Raw genomic sequence first — 17,812 nt, 5'->3', positions numbered from 1 at the left:
TTCAACAACAAATACAACGAATTTTACAAGTCATTTCGCACAAAAGTCATGGAATCTATTTCAATGGTGAAAAATATTAAAAAATGAATTCTTCCAGCAGTTTTTAATAGTTGGACTATTAAAAATTACCAAAGACAAACATTACCAGTGTTTCTAACATATTGAAACATTCTATGTGCAGAATGAGAATGTTTTTGGTCACTGCAACTGGTCTTAACATTTCTAGGATTTTAGTGTCCAGAAGTCTGGGTAGAACGTTGCATAAAAAAATACAGTATTCCACTATTTACAAAAGACGTTCTGCATGTGATCTGCGGTGCCATTTAACAGGATCATAATCAAATTTCATCTCTAGCCCTTGAACTAAACCTCTGATCTATCAATTCTGAATTCCTTAAGGAAAACAAAGCCACTACATTATTATTATTATTATTATTATTTTACTTTCTATAGATTGCTTCTTAAGGTATACTATTTAAGGTATATTAAATTTTAGACATTTAGGCTACTTTTTGCCATACATGCAAAAACAAAACATGTGTATGTAGGTGCTACCTTGAAGAGAGAACAAAAGGTAGACAACAGCTGTCATAATTTTACCATCCAAACCATGGTGACAGAAAAGAAATCTTCGAACTTTTTGATCTTAGGATCCCTTTACACTCTTAAAAATCACTGATAATCCTAAAAAACTTTTGCTTATATGGTTTATATATCTGTTGGTATCTACCATATTATAAATTAAAACAGGGATTATTAAAATAGTTATTTGTTCTTAAATAACAATAAAAGACCCATGATATGTTAATATAAATAACATGTTTTTATGCAAACTAACTATATTTCCCAAAATAAAAACATTTAGCGAGAAGAGTGACTGTTTTAATTTTGAAAAACTCTTCAATGTTTGGGTTAATAGAAGGTAACTGGATTCTCAGATCTGCTTATTTATTCAATCTGTTGTGGTATATCATTTTAATTGAATTATGTCAGAAAAACCCAGCCTCACACAGATATGCAGTTGCAAAAGGGAGGAGTATTTGAATAGCTTTTTGGATAATTGTGATTAATCTTTGATACTACACTAAAACTCAACAAGTAGTAGTTTCTTAGGAGATAATTGCAATGTGGAATCTGAAACTATATCAACGAGCTTTTCTTACTCTTCATACCAATCCGTTAAAATCAACTGGTCTATTTTGCACTTTGAGTGGGTCTTTTACTCATGTGGGATTTTGTACCTCACACCTTGGTCATCTGGAAAGTGTTGCTTCACTGAGTTAAACAGATTTTCCAAATGTTGGTGCATTTCACTGTATAGTATCAAGAAATCACATTCATTAATTTCACACCAGCCTTATCAGAAAAGCCTTTAAGTATTGGGAAGCTGTCAAGTTCATGGTGGCAGATACGAATTTTCCAAAATTCTAACTTTTGCTTGATAGCTCAAATTTTATTGTTGGCAACAAATGCTGTCAGTTGCTTTCCTTGAAGTGTCAAGCTCACTTTGTTCATTTTTGACAAGATGTCTGCCAAATATCCAAGTGTGAATAATCATAGTTTGTCATTCTTCTTCTTTTTTAATAAACATTATTTTTAGAGCTGTTTTAGGTTCACAGCAAAACTGAGCAGAAGGTACAGAGATTTCCCATGTACTTCCTACTGCTTTTTCTTTATTCTGCTTTTTTTTATTAGCCCCTCCTTTAACACTTCCCTGAAACAATAATCAAAGGAAGACAATGGCACTGAAAAATAATTAAAAAAATGAGCTTTTATGATAAGATTCTTAACCTTCATCCCTCTAAACCAATAATCAGTCTTTGAATTGAACAGGCCCATTTATCTTTGGTAAATCATTTTCATACTTTTAAGGGCAAAGAACTATCAATTTTTAAAAATTAAAATAAAAAGAAAACTAAGTATATAAATAATCTAGCATGTAAATTCACTTGCATACTGAAAAAGTAAATTTTCTTTGTCTATTTTTAGGTTATCAAACTTCTTTAATTTGTCTTTACAGAGTTAGGGTAATTAGTTTATATAAGAAATGTGAACATAGGTGGCAAATTACCAATCATGACCTTAGTAGGGATAAATATAGTTGAATTTAGTTTCCCCTGAGTATTGACCTGAAGAAGAAAGATTAGTGCCTAAGAATATAATTAACCAGGAAGAGTTTTAAAAAAGCATCAGACTGATAAAGACAATTACTTCTGTGTACTCCTAAAGAAAGTAAATTTCTCTCTATTTTTTATTGGAGAAAATGGAAGTCACAGCAGCAATAAACATATGGCAGAGTGTGGACATTAAAATATTAAAAATGATTGAGACTTTTACTACTCTCCAAAGTCTGAACACTGGAATTTGAATTTCTCCAAATTGCTCCACTCTTTGAAAGTGAGATTTTCCATATCAGTGGTTACTTGCCAACTTGAGGTGAGAGAAGGGGAGAGGCAAGGGCATGAGAAAACCTTTGGGATTGAAGGATATGTTCACCATCTTGACTGTGGTGATGGTTTCATGGCTTTATGACTATGTTGAAACTTATCAAATTGTAGAACTCAACTATGTGCCATTTACTGTATGCCAATTATACCTAATAAATCAATTTTTTAAAAAAAGCCATGCTTCCTCCCCACTCCCACCTTGAGTATACTCAACTCTGTTACATTATGGATTTATACAATTCTTCACACTGAGATGTGGAGCAAGATCCCTATAAAATGGTCTTTCATAATTTTAGAATGAAGATAGCTTATTGATTTCTCACTTTACTTAAGCTGTAAACAAAAGCATTTCAGTGAAACACTGATAATTATATATACTCCTTAAAGAATTATGAACCAAATGTTAATGGCAGAATAAAATTAGAAATAAATTGCTTTCAAATAAATGGAGTATGTTTTATCCTTAAAAAACAACGATGGCCTTTCATCTTGAAGCTTTTAAAAATGCAAGCTAAAACAGATGCTTATCTCTTTAACTTCTAAAAATACATTAAACTTCTATAAACACCAAATATTACTAATAGTGTAATGGTAGAATATACACACTGCAGAGTCTTATAAAAATTGATTTGATTTTGTAAGACATATTCTATGGAATCAAAAACATCAAATTAGCAGTATCTAGAGAATTACAGGCAACTGGAGGTCTGGGTAATCACTTTGTTTATGAAAGAGTCATGGTTAAGTATTTCTCATGATATTATATAGTTGGGTATCAGTGCAATGTTCAGATATAAAACTAAATTAAGATAGATACAAATATATAACCAGATAAAATATGGTCTAAAATAAGTTTACATATGAACAAGATTATTATCATCTCTAGTAGAAAATGTTTTGAAGTAGAGAACTCCACATATCCTGCTTCTGGCTTTAGAGAGGCTGACTGGTATGAAACTTGGGCACTTACTTTCCGATTGTGTTGGGCAGCATCGTAAGTTGATTGTCATCTACTTTTAGAGTAGTTAATTTTTTCAACAGTCCTAAAACAGAGAAGAAGGTTTATTAAAACATAAGAACAGAATTCTGATGGGAAATACAATGTAAAAGAAATAAAAGGAATCACTTGTGATAAGTGTTTGTCATGCTAATTGGCTGCATTCTGCTTACATATACCTACAAACTGATATTTGTGTGAGGTCTAGTTTTGACCTTCCAGTTGCAAAAAATTTACTTACATCAATGGGAGTTCCAGTACATCAATGCAAATAAGTAAAGAAAACATAGGGCTCCATAGAAACCCGAGTTGACAGTAATACCACATTTCCTTTTTCTATTATGCAGCAAATGGACCAGATGAAATTTTTCAAGCCAGCTGTGATTTAATATTTAATTAACTCCTAAGCACTAATAACTAACATTCCTGTTGTAATACAAATTGAAAACAAATCTGAATGAAGCCTAATAATCAACGAATGGGTACCAAGGTATTGCAGTGCAGTGGTTATAATTATGGACTTGGAAAATTACAACATATGACCTCATACCCTTTTTGTTACCATAAATCCTTGACTTGGATCAGCAGTAAGCACAAAAACTTGCAACTTTTAATATACTAAGTAGAATTGGCCAAGAATTGAAGTTCCAACTATTTATCTTTCACTGTCTGACTTATGCCCTCGTACCCTTCCTGTTTGCTCTACTCCCAGGGTTTTAATGAGAATTAGCTACAGAGTAATTGAACAGCTTCTTGCACCCTACCATAACATAACCTATAATATCAATATGACTTAGATAGCCAAAATCCAAGGGCAAAGCACTAACAACTGGCTAATTTTTGTTTTACACTGGAAATGTGCCTATATGCTATAGACTACTTGCTCTGCAGAACACTTGTTCTGAGGGACATAGTAGTTTCCATGGTCAAATGTGTTAGGGAAATGCTAAATTAAACAAAATTAAACAGATTTCTTTAATGAAGTTTTTCTAGGAGATTTTAATGTACTCCTGTAGCACTGTGACTCTCCAAAGTTACTGTGGAATTCACACACATGGGCAGAGTATCATGTACGGGTAGTGTTTCACGAACCTCCTTTGGGAAGCACTGCTGTAGATCATACCCATTCACTTCAAGTATTCTGAGGATTCTTTAAAGGCATAGAGGAAGTCACCAAAAATCTGAAATAAAGCTGCTGTTGCCCTTTAAACTTCAGTATGCTCAGTTACATATTCTGCAGAAGCACTCAGAATCTCCACTCTAGTGGAGAGAAATGTTGTCACCATCAGACTGCTGTGAGAAAATTCCTACAATATTTGAAGCTTAACACATCAGCTTGTGCCTCCAGGAGACACTGCTGAAAACAGCGGCACTTGGGAAAGAGGACAATTCACACTGGGGTCATTTGTCTCTGAAGTTTGAACACCCACTGCCATATTCATCTATGTTCAAAGGGTGACTGAATCACTTTAGCTTCTCTAGCATGTATGTTAAAAAAATCAACCTTGGAAATATAAAAGAAGTCCTGAGGTTGCTCATGAATTGTGAGAAGAAAACAGGGGACTATGAATTACAGCTAAAGTTTGTATGATGTGGTAGCCTGGATCAAACCACTGGCCCTGCCCACCAGTGGAGCTGGAGGAGGGTCAACAGTCTCAACATCACTTGACTGAGTCACAAGAAGTTTGGGCTGAGTTACAGACAGCTGAGCAAATACCATGAAGCCAGGCTGCAAAGCACTTGAAGAGAATCACAGTCTCTGGGTCTGAAGTAGTGGTGAGAAAATATTGAGGCAGGTTAGGGACTAAGGCCAAAAAGGTTGATGCAACAGATTTTTTTCAAGAACGGAGTAGTGGCTCTGACAACTGACAGATGCTTCTATAGCTTTAAAGGTTGAAGCAAGTTAGGCCTCACTGCTTAGTTCTTAGTTCCATGTCTATGGATTTAAAGGAACCTCACTCATCTGTGATGTGGCTACTTTGTCACTCACACACTCCATCCAAGGGGACACTCTTTGGACAGATTCTGGAGCTTCTGTAGGAATCTGATTGTCCTTGGAGTCGCAATAGGCCATCAGCCTCACCTCCATTGCTCCTGACTTCCTCTGGAGATGATTCCTTTATTGAATTTCTATACCGTATCTGCTTGGATGCTCTTCTTCTACCCTACAGGAACCAAGGTTATTTTATTCTCTTCCTTCTCTCTACTGGTGCCCTTCCTCAATTCCCATCTCTTTATCCCATACTCTCTACTAAGAAGTACTGGAGAGCAAGAAAAAGGAGGCCTTTTACTATGATTTTAGCTACTTATGTATAAATATATAACATGCAGCAATGTATTAAACATTAATATAATTTGCCACCAAAAATAGCTAATATTTACTTGGCATTAACACATATGTAATAGAATTTTGAAAGCCAAATGGTTGTGCACTCATGCAATCTAGGATCATAATAATTATTATATTATTATAATAGCTAACACTGAACACTTACTATATGCCAACTACTGTTCTAAGCAATTTTACATATATTAATTCACTTATTCTTCAAAAGAATCTCATGATGCAGGCACTATTACTATCCCTCCTAATGGACGATGAAACTGAGCACAGAGAGATTAAATAGTTTGGCTAAGGTTACACAGCTAGTAAGGTAGAAAAGCCAGGATCTGAACTCAGGTAACTTGACTACAAAACCTATGTCCTTAACCACTAAGTGAATAAGATAAATTATCTTAGAAAGTAAAAAAATTATATTCTCCTTTATTGAGTTTCTCTGCTCTCCAAAAAAGCTGATTATTAAAGCTCTATGTAGAAGAGGAAAAGAGCCCCCTTCGTTTTCCCTGGAACCAGCACAAGTAGAGGGACTCAGCCTACAGGGCTTGTGGTTGAGTCTATCACTCCATTCAAATCCCCCACAGCTGCAGAACTAAAATAGTGTGAAGAAAGTAAAGATTTTATTTTAGTTGTTATTTCCCTTTGTTAATACTATGAAAGTTCTTAACCTTTACTCTTTTAAATGTTGGTAGTCCAATAGATAATCCATGCTCAAAGAAAGAAGACGAGACGCAATTTCCCATCCAATCAGAATCAACGAATTATTTTCAGGCCTTAGAATAGAACTCTCTCCCAGATATTTCTCTTGACCAAGAAGGGAATTCTCAGAGGAAAGTCAGCCATTCTACACGTATAATCATGGACTCTGGCGACTCTGCAGACGTATAAATACAATTTTCCTTGAAAGGTCAGTAGAGTTCAAAGATAGTTGGAGAAGTAAACTATAACAAAGTTACTTTCTTAATTTGAGAACCATTCAGATTCTAAATGAAGGTGTTAAATATATAATGCCACCTGCCTGTCACAGACTGTTTTATGTCAGCCAAATATCTAATCTGATGTTTTCTATCACCTTTACATGCTGCCCTCCCCAGACCAAAAGGCCAATTTCCTGGTCTGCTTTCTTAAAGGAAGATATTTTAAACAAATAACTATATGTCTTTTATTTCACTATGTGACATTTTCATTTCCAGGATTTCTAACTGGTTCTTTTTTATAAGCACTCGTTTTTAGTCATAGCTCAGGTTTTTGTTCCATAAGTTATTATTTTAATGACTGTTATTCTTCCTTCTATCTATTTGAGGATCTATACATACTTAAAATCATCTTTTATATTGCTTGATAACTTTGGTTTCCCTTGGGGTAAATTTTCCTATTTGTTTGAGTTTTGGGTTGCCATAACGACACGAGTTTTCCACTAAAAATTTGTTTGCATGCTCATTTGTGAGGTGAATGTTTTCTCATTACCTATGCTCACCCCTCCCTGTCTGGTAGATTTATGGTTACCTCCACCTGACCCCCGAGTTTCTGGAGTTCAGAACCAGGTCTTATATTAGCAACATGGTAGTCTCATGCCACATGGATATGGCAGATCCAGTCCAAACCATCTTGTGACTTGCCGTGGTTTTCACCATTGAATCTGTGTCTGTTCTCTCCTTCCACTCTAGCTCCACATATTAGTTGTAGGTTTTTTCAGTCTCTCTTCACAGAAAAGGGGTCCCTGCCTCAATGCCCTCTAAGTGTGGATTCCCCTGTTATGCTTCAGGTGCTATTATTTTTTTCACTGCAGGAACTTAACTTATGGCTGCCACTGCTATTAGTGGTCTAGAGCCCATCAGGCCTGAGGTCACTGCTATATTTCCATTCTATCTCAGCTTCAGGCAGATGTTCATTCTTCTTAAGCATGGATAAATTATTTTATTTACTAAATATCTAAGGAGCGCTTACCACAACCCAGGCATAGCTCTTGGTACTGAGGAGGTAGTAATGAACAAAAATATGTTCTTCAAATACAAGTTATTTTTCTATTCTCACTATGTCTTTGAAGAGGTATGGAGTGGTGACTGAGTAGGAGTGTAAGGTGTATATCTTGACCAGATGGTTATCTTGACCAGATGACCATTTCTGACCAAAGGATGCTCCTTTTAACCATTATAATTCCTTACCTTCTACAATATAAAACAGTATTTCCTAAACTTATCTGACCATAAGCTTCATCTAGGATGTTTAAGAAAAATACAGGTCAGAGGGTTTATCACAAACTCACTGAATCAGAATTTTCAGAGAAAGAGCCTAGAAATGTTTAATAAATCTCTCAGACAAGTCTTATGATGGAGCAAGTTGAGGAAATACTGTTATAAAATACGCCATTATAGAAATCAAAAAGTCATCAAATCTAGAAAGAAAGAAAAGCTAGCCTATTTTGTTAAAACTAGTATTCTCTATTAGCCTGAAAGAATGGTGAAAATGGAAACAATAAAATATTGAGGAAAAATTTAGGAAACTATCATGTCTTCGAGTTTCCCTTCAATCAGGCCACTTAGGTTGTGACTTAATTTTCAGAAGCATTAATGATAAGTTCCAGAACATATGACACATCTAATTCAAAGAGAGTTAAAAACTATATCACAAAGTTAAGTACTTTGATGATTACCCTCCTAGTTCAGTCCTCTCATAAATAATAATAGCAAGATATCTATACAAAAAGGTGTAATAATTATTAAAATTAGAAAGATTCTTTCAGTATTTTACTCATATAAAAATTTATAACAAAAATAGATTGAGTGCTTAAAACATACTAATAGACAAATTATCTGCCCTCCTGAATCTTAGCAGCATGTTAAAGACAATGCCTTTTTAAAAAATAGTAGAACTATGAAGATATTTTCTGTTTATGATACATCTTTAGGTTATTCCTAGATTATAGCAATGTTACAATAATATTCAAAGTAGAAAATAGCAACAATGTGGATCGAAGCTACTGTAATTCTATAGTGATAAAAGGAGACATACATGGTTATCAAATTACTCTAAATCTAAGATATATACTCCTTGCAGTAACATTTTACAACTTAGTAGTTCTGAAAAAATTTTAAAATATATTAATTAAGATAATTTTAATAGGAGATCCTTCTTGAATTTGACCACTAGAATTACCATTTCATTTTAAGATATTTATAACATACTATTCTATCTTCTTGAATAATGAACTTGCTAATTTATGAACATCAGGCTGACCATATATTCCCCACGTCTACAGACAAACTATACTGCCAACAAAGGAAATGGTATATTTGATATAAAGATTCATGACAAAATATTATATTCTCACCTATAGAGTCAGGCAACTGTTGCAACATATTGGATGACAGTAAGAGGTCCTCCAGGGCTTCACATCCAGAAATGTCCATGTCAACTGTTTCTATTCTGTTTTTTGACATATCCAGGTATATCAACATCTTTAACTTCCCTATATTCTTGATGACATTGCATAAACTCAGGGTTAGTTGAGAAACTTTCACAAAACATTTTAAAGTTGTAAAAACCACAACACTGCAAAATTAATTTTAAAAGCAATGTACAACAATAACAAGTGTTGGAGAAGATGTAGGGAAATTATAACCCTCACACATTGCTAGTAGGAATGTAAAACTGTGCAGCCACTTTAAAAAACTGTTTGGCAGTTCCTCGAAATGTTAAACATAGAGTTGCCACGTGACCCAGCAATCCCTAGATCTATACTCAAAAATGAAACACGTGTCCACACAAAAACACAAACATTCAAAGCAGCATTATTCACAACATCCAAAAAGTGGAAATAACCCAAATGTCCATCAATTGATGAATGGATAAACAATATGTGGTATACCCATATGTTGGATAATTATTTGTCAATAAAAAGAAATAAAGTACTGATACATGCTAAAAAATAGATAAACTTTGAAAACATATGCAGTGAAAGATGCCAGTCACAAAAGACAACATATCGTGTGATTCCATTTACATGAAATGTCCAGAACAGGCAAACCTATAGAGAAAGAAAGTAGATTAGGGTTGCTAGAGGCTGGGGGAGTGGGGACATGGGAGTGACTGCTATTGGCTTCAGGGTTTCATTTAGGGATAATAAAAATGTTGTACAATTAGACTGTGGTGATGGCTGTTTAATTATGTGAGTATTCTAAAAACCACTGAATTGTATACTTTCAATGGGTGAATTTTATGGTATGTGAATTATATCTCAATACAGCAATTAAAACACAAAAATCTCAAAGTTCTCACTGAATTAATTAAATGAACCATGAATGTTGACATGTTGATTCTTACAATTTCAAATGCATAAGAAGGGTTTTAAATTGTGATTTGGACTTTATTCTACTAGGCAGTTTCAATATTCTTTCACTCAACTGTTCTTTTTGAGGATCTACTATGGACCAGGATTTATGTTAAATATTAGAGAACTATCAGGAATAAGTCAGCTAAGTATGGGGGGAGACTTGTCATGATATGGACAGAGTCTTTATCCTTAGGGAGCTCACACTAGTGAGGAAACTGTAAGTAAACAACTATAATATCCTGTGATGTGTACATAAAAAAAGCATGTAGAGAATGCCATAGAAACACAGGGCTGCAAATTGGCTGGAAGACACCGCTTGTCAAGAAAAGGAGAACCTGTATCCGGAAGAGACACCAGTACATACATTCACAGAGAAGTGTGAAAAAGCACGGCATGTTTGAGGAACAGTAGAAAATTTAAAGCAACTGAACAGAGTGATGAAGTTAGGATTTTGAGAAACCAAAAGGCCTTATATATTATGTGAGGAGATGTGAACTCTACCTTATAGGCAAGAAAGGCTATTCAAAGCTTTTAAGATGAAGAATGACATGATCAGATTTGTGCTTTGAAATAATAATTTCAGGGAACTGCAAGGGGAAAGACTCATAACCGGAGTCAGAGAGACCCGTTAGAAGGATCTGGAAGCAGGTTCGCTGAGGAGATGAGAGGGACCTGTATTAAGGCTGCAGAAGTGAGAATGAAGAGGGGATGGGCTCAAGAAAAATTTAGAAGAGGAATGATTGGATTAACTGACTGCTGAGGACAGCGGAAGAGTCAAGTCATACCTTGGGCAAGGAGTATTCAAATAGTAATCGCTTAGCTGGGGCATGGACTACAGGAGTTAGAGCAAGATAAAAGTCTTCATTTTCCTTTTCTTTAGGGCATGTTTTGCAAATGAATGTCCCACACATATCCATGTTCAGTGGTTCATCTGTTTGTCTGGTCTACTTGCATACACTATTATATTGTCTTTATTTATTCGACAGAGTATAAGTAAACAAACCAATAATAAATAAATAAATTTATTATATACACAAGCACACACTGGCACTGTGCTAAGTACTTTATATACATTATTTGATTTAATACTTTATAATCTTTCTATTCAAAATGTTTTCTGCAGACCAGCAGCATTGGCCCATCTGGAGCTTGTCAGAAATGTAGAATCTCAGACCCATTCCAGACCTACTGAATGAGAATCTGCGTTTAAACACACATTCAAGCTTAGAGGTTAAGTAATGTCACACGTTGGGTGCCCTGGGAAGCAGAAACAAAGAGAAGTTTATGAGAGAGTGTTCTTAGGATCAACACCAATGGAAAGAAACGGGGAAAGAAGAAGGACTGGGCAGAAGAAGTTGGGCTGTGATGAAGTCTTGAGGAAGTCCTCAGCTGACCCTTCAAGGAGCACTGCAGTTGAGATTGCCCTGCAGCTGTCCTGAGTAGAGGTGAAGGGCCTTTACATCCCTGCATTGATTGGTCATTTGCAGGAGGTCTCAGAATAGGGGTGTGACCCTGGGTGAGGAGGTTCTCTTCAGCTGAGGAGATTCCTGAAGAGGGTGGAGAGCTGCCAGCAGCATTCCCAGAAGCTGGGGAATAGAGTAAGTTCTTTATTCCAGGAAGATGAGGCATGACAGCATCTGTGACAAGTGACATTCCAGGGTTACCCCATTAATAAGGGGTGGAGTTAAAATTCAAACTCACTTTTACCGGATTACAGACTACAGAGTCTATTAATGACACTGGCAGTTCCTGACCTCTAACTCCCTAATTAACCCAGCACATAGCTCTAGCCCTGCTCCCTCAGCTCCCCATGTGGGGAGAAAGTGTGAGCACAGTCTTGGAGTAGGTGGATAGATGCTAGGCTAGGAACTGAGTACTTTGGGCAAGTTAGGCCAGAGGGCTGAATTTCTCCCCATGCCTAGAAATATGTCACTTACAGCTTTCTGCTCCAAGGAACTAGTATGTTACTTTAGCTCATTCTTCTCTTCTGGTGAGCAAGAAAAGAATGACATATGTGTTTCTGTGTTTGCCTGTATTTCTTTATTTGTTCCTTTATCATGAGAAAATTTCTTTCCTCTTTGAAGCTTCCTTTATTACTAGCTCCAGTGCAACTCAATATTTTGGTGTGAAGTTCTAAATATCTTTTTTGGAAGCAAAATAACACTTCAGTGTTTATTTTTGAGTCTTTCTAAACCTCACTTTCAACACTTCTTAAAGGCATTAGTAGCCTGGAGTGACAACGGCCTTTGAGGCCAATGTCTCCGAGTCTTTGTGGATATTGAATGTTGCTCCAACATCCCTCTGGATACAGAGGGGTCTATAGGTGAGCAGCGGACAGCAAATGAAAAGGGCAGAAGCCATCACAAGGAAAAGAAGATATTGGCATTTGTTTAAAAATAAATATGGATTCAATACATTGTTTAGTCATGTTTTGGTTGACAGATCTTAAAGTGATGGTCACAAGACAGAGCTACTTAGAAGACTAATTTTTGATCATTATCTATTTGCTTCTCTGATTGTGAAAAACAGTGAAAAAATGATAGTCCAGGCTTCTAAATGTATTTAAAAAGTATATTAACTTAATGTTTTATGATACATGAATAATAATAAAATGAACTTTTTTTTTCCTGTGTCTTATGATACTAAATATTGAGGATTAATCACTCTGTGAAACTGATGAACATGGGCTGAAGACTGCAGTCAGGATTAGCCTTCCAAAGTCATGTGTTTCCAGGTAATTGTATAACAGCTATTTTCCAGCACCGACGTTCAGCCAGCCATGCCTGTTTATGGCAGGGGGGTGTGTGGGGTATTCCTACCAGGAGTATAGCTAAGTGTGAAATGCAAGTATATAACTAAAGTAAGAAATCCACTTAAAGCTGGCAGTATATAACAAAAGTCTACTTTTGAAACAGACAAATTAGGCAGCGTTATCTGCTCTACAGAAGATTTCATCACCACCTTTCCATTTAAATGATAAGCTTACTAAGAAATTTGAAGTCTGAGTTAATTTCAAGGTTGGGTTTTGAGAATGTAACAATGGTGAAAAGTAAGGTGAACCTAACCCCCATTTATACCTTCTACGGATTCTGCAGTGACAGCATGTTGGGGCATCACAGTGCACAAAAGCCTCTGCAGCTGGTTTGAATGACGGCTCCGCCCTGTACTGGCTGCAGGACCTCGAGCCACTTACTCTTTCGCTTCAGTCTCCTCATGTATAACATGGGGATAGGAATAAACCCTACTTCATAGGGTCGTTATGAGGAATCAATAAGTCAGTATTTGTAAAACATCTAGATAGTGCCTAGCCCACAATAAATGCTAGGTAAGTGTTTCTGAATAAATAAATATATTGAAGAAGCAAATATGAACTTTCCCAACTAGACACGCATTCCGATTCCTCAATCTCTGCCCGGGGAATTGATGAGCATCTCACCTGTGTTGACCCAGTATTTGTACACACCTTGAATATGGCACAAATCAGGCTCTACTATGTGTGGTGGAATCCAGATCTGTCTCTTCTGTTACGTGTGAGCTCCTCAAACAAATATATTCAAGGTCATTGAATATGTTATCCTTGTAACCTTGACATTAGCATCGTTTCTGGTTCATAGAGGTGTATTTGTAAACAGTTTTTAAATAAATCAATAAATTGAAGATACGTATGCTTTTCTGTTTTGTGTCTGTGATGATAGTAGAAATGTATTCTTTTGGTAAGAGAAGAAAGTATTTTTTTCCCTAATCTTTTGCCAGATTTTCTCCTTTATGTGTCTCATACCTGTTCAGAGGAGAATAAGCTTCTTGTTCTTGTTACCTCTGCAATCATTTCAAGAAATTTTTAACATCTATTCAAAAGACGAATAAAATTGGCTTTGGGAACACATGTCTAAATCTCTGTGGCTGAAGAATTACTACAAATCCAGCTGCCCTGGCTACTTAGCCCAATGCAAGGAGTTTGGAATTAGCCATCACAACCAGGAGCCTTGTGCTTGCTGTGTGCGTGTGTGCACACATGTTTATCTGAGTGCATATGTTACTAGTGGCAAGGCAGTGTTTTATGGCAAATCATTCTTTCACTGGATGGAAAAAGCAGAAATAGTCACACTTGATGAGTTGACCGGTAAATCCAGTACTCAGGAAATATTACTGGATTGTCTGTCAGTTGAGGAAAAATTTTGACTCTAGTTTAACTTTCTGTTTTTAACACTTTAGGATCCTTGCAATTTTCAAAAATTCACATGGGTTCTATTGGAAATCACCTGAACTGAGAGAGAGACTTTTATTTTGTGGAACAAATCTAACAATATGAGCAGAAAACATTATCTAGTTACCTATAAGAATAAGGTTGATTTTGCAAAACTAGGACTTGGTATGATGTACAGCATTTCTTTTTTTAAATTTAATAATATGAACTTTTCAGCTTTTAAAAAGGTAAATGTGGAAAGAGATGAAAAATATACTCTAAGAGACCAAGAAAAATCTTTCAAACATTTTATATACTTATAACACAAAAGGTAAATGAAATACTCAAAAAAAAAATTAGTGAAAAATACTTGGTAATCAGAGACTCCTAACAAATGTTGTTTTACTTTGAAATGCAAAATTGAGATTTAAGATTAACTATTATCAATTACAATTAATATATAACAGATATTAAACAACATGGCATAATAAAAACTTACATACCCCAGGTAGCACTTGCAATGCATTATTATCCATCCACAACTCCCTTAAATTTTGTATTTGATCCAGAACTTCAGGCTGGGAGAGAGGCAGGGAGAAAGGAGAGAAGAGAAGAAAACCAAGTTAGTATTTTATCACCACAAAGATAAGATGTAATTTCTTGGATCTTGAACATTTATTTGGGAATTTAGTGTTAATCCTCTAACAAACTCCAAGTTTAACAGACCTCCAGCAAAACTGGTAGTCCTTGAGGTGACTAACCTAGAACTGATGTGGAAACAATGAGAACAACAATAATAAAAATTAAAATCTAATACTGTCCCTTAACATCCTACTATCATCCTTTGTAGCATTTATTACGCTCTACTTCAGTGTCTTTCTTCTTCACTAGAGTAAAAGCTTTTGAAAGGCAGAGCAATGTTTGTTTTTTCATCGCTATATCTCACATGCCCATTGTTTGCCATGGCACTTAACACATAGTAGGTTCTTATTATGTGTGTGTATTAGCACCTTATGCACAAACACCCATGTACACACAGGCATTACCTTACCATGATGTGATAATAGCACAAATAAGACTCACTCACTTCTTATCCTTTCATTTACTCAACAAATAATTATTTGTTGAGTAGTGGAGATGCCTACTATGCGAAAGGCACCATGCAGGATCCACAGCTATTCAAATCTAGTTCCTGCCTTGAAGTAGCTGATCATCTAACTGGGGAGACAGATGCATACAAATAACTAAAACACAAGGCAGCGTATGTGAGAAAAGAATAATGTGGAGAAGTCAGAGAACGGAGAGAAGATATGATCTGGGTGTAACACATAGTGAACAATGAAACACTTTAATTCCCTAACTAGGCTCTTCTCTGAATTCTGCCTCCTGGGTAGCAGACTATACAGAGAGGATAGAGCTTGCTCTTGCTGCCAGCACCATTTCTTGATATGTGATGACCTTTCTTGATTTCTCTCCAGAAATTACCCCCTCTCCCACTCTAAGGCCACTTGCTTCCCTTGAAGTTGATTCCTTTTCACCACTCCAGGGGAGTGAGTATGGCCTAAGCTTATTAGTGCATTGTATTCAGCTGGCCACAGGGATTAGGTCAAGGATGGGAACATGATCCATTCAGAGCAGATAAGGAGCAATGGATCTTTGACTAGGACTTCTGGGTAAAAGACTCTTGCTCTTCTCTGCTGTGTTCAAGACTGGAAGGGTATAGCCCTAGCAGCTTCAGGCATGAAGAAAAGTGGAGAGACTCTATGAGTTAAAAGATGGATCCTGATGATATCATATTAGCCTGGAATTAAGCCACACCTGAAGCCAAATTTTTTGTCTCTTCCAACTGAAAGAACTGTCACTGAGACAAGAGAAACCATAGTTCAATAAAATTTGGGACCTAATTAGGAAAGTCAGTGAATTTTATAGAATACTAGTGTAAAAGAATGGAATTGTAGCGATGTTACCATTAGAGTATTGGTAATTGTGGACCATGGGAGTTACACACATCTTTGACACATTAGGAGGGCTTCAGAGACTTCCAGCACTACTTCGGAGATAGTCTCTGATACCTTTAGCCTGTGACTGCAATGGAACCATGGTATTATTCCTGGGAGAACTTTCATTTATAACAAGGATTAAAATCTAAACTTAGAGCATGGCATTCTGCTGTGGAGTCAGAGGCACGTGTGAGTAAGTGTGGGGGATTTTTCTGTGTAGGAAAAGATTCCCACTGTCACTTAGATCATAGGGAAAAGGCAGTGAACTACTCCGTCTGTATATTAACCTGGGCAAGGACAGAAAACCTAAAGCAAGTGTAGGAAGCACACTCTGATGTGCAGAGGCTTTGAGGCAGAGGGCTGGCTAGCAACAGGCAGGCCAGTTGGAAAACATGAGTCACATGGTGCAGTTTTCCCTAAGCCTATGCATCATGCAGACTTTAGGAGAAGAGATAGAGTTGCATACTGGGTAAGTTGAACACAACCTCATATGCATGTGATAAGTCAGAGATTAATGTATAAGCTAGGAACAAGGAGTATTATTCAGGATAGATTCAATTATGCTGTGGTAACAAATTAATCCTGAAATCTCAGTGGCTTAACACAACAGGATAACTTCCCACTCCCACCACAAGTCCAGTGTGGGTTTCTGACCCACGATCTTGTGTTACCACCATCTCAGGACTTTCAGAAGAGCCAAAGCAGAGAAAGCAGAGTGTGGAAAACCAGCTGCTGCTCTTAAAGATCTCAGGCTGGAAGTGATACAACACATATCACTTCTGCTTATAGCTCTTTGTAGCTCGTTGTCAAAAATTATTTCCATGGCCTTGACCTAAGTTCAAGGAAGGCTGAGAAATGTAGGAGGAGTTCATAGAATATTTGGTGAACACTACTATCCCTGCTACACAGTGACACCGATTAAAAAAGAATGACAAGAATGAATACACAGCACTTTTATAATTTAGTTACCCCTTCATTCAGTAAGGACTTATTAAGTATCTTCTAATTTCCAGGCACTGCACTAGAGTCATAATGCATGGTATGCCCCCAGGACACTCACGGTCTATTTCTGGAGCAAGCACACAAAGAGCAAATACATGATACTAAGGGAATATAAAGGAGGGGGAACTCTATGCTTTAGTAAGAGGGAAGCCAGAGAAGGAATCAAGGAGCTGAGGGGAGAAGGAGTTGGTCAGCAGAGAGGAGAGGAGAGGAAGCACACTCGAGCCAGAGCAGAGTAGTGAGAAATAGTGTGATCTACGAATGGGAACAACAGGCAATTTGCTTTACTGGTGGGTTAAGTTTGAAAGAGTCAGTAGTCAAAAATGAGGCTAATAAAAGAGAATGCAGTCTATGAGGGCTTCTTGTTTTGTTAGGGAGATGGGACTTTATTGCATGGGTGAAGGACCAACACTAAAAGATTTTTAATAGGAAATGATTTCGACAGGTTGGTATTTTATATACATCACTCTATGTTGGTGGAAAAAGGAAAAGAAAGACAAAGGAAAATTATT

The 17,812-nt window shown here is 36.4% G+C and overlaps 1 protein-coding gene across 3 annotated transcripts in view; it reads right to left on the bottom strand.

The window, feature by feature from the left end:
* LRRC7 (leucine rich repeat containing 7) overlaps positions 1-17,812 on the bottom strand; it is a 395,243-nt gene that overhangs the window by 121,828 nt on the left and 255,603 nt on the right. For all 3 annotated transcript variants that reach the window (XM_058537060.1, XM_058537063.1, XM_058537067.1), the window contains exons 8-10: positions 14,802-14,876; positions 9,114-9,258; positions 3,418-3,490 (exon numbers count right to left, since the gene is read on the bottom strand). In XM_058537060.1, coding sequence (XP_058393043.1) covers positions 3,418-3,490; positions 9,114-9,258; positions 14,802-14,876 — 293 coding nt within the window. The remainder of the gene's footprint in view (positions 1-3,417; positions 3,491-9,113; positions 9,259-14,801; positions 14,877-17,812) is intronic.

Source organism: Diceros bicornis, chromosome 4, assembly GCF_020826845.1.
Source record: "Diceros bicornis minor isolate mBicDic1 chromosome 4, mDicBic1.mat.cur, whole genome shotgun sequence".
Classification (NCBI taxonomy): domain Eukaryota; kingdom Metazoa; phylum Chordata; class Mammalia; order Perissodactyla; family Rhinocerotidae; genus Diceros; species Diceros bicornis.
This window is presented reverse-complemented; position numbering and strand designations above follow the sequence as displayed.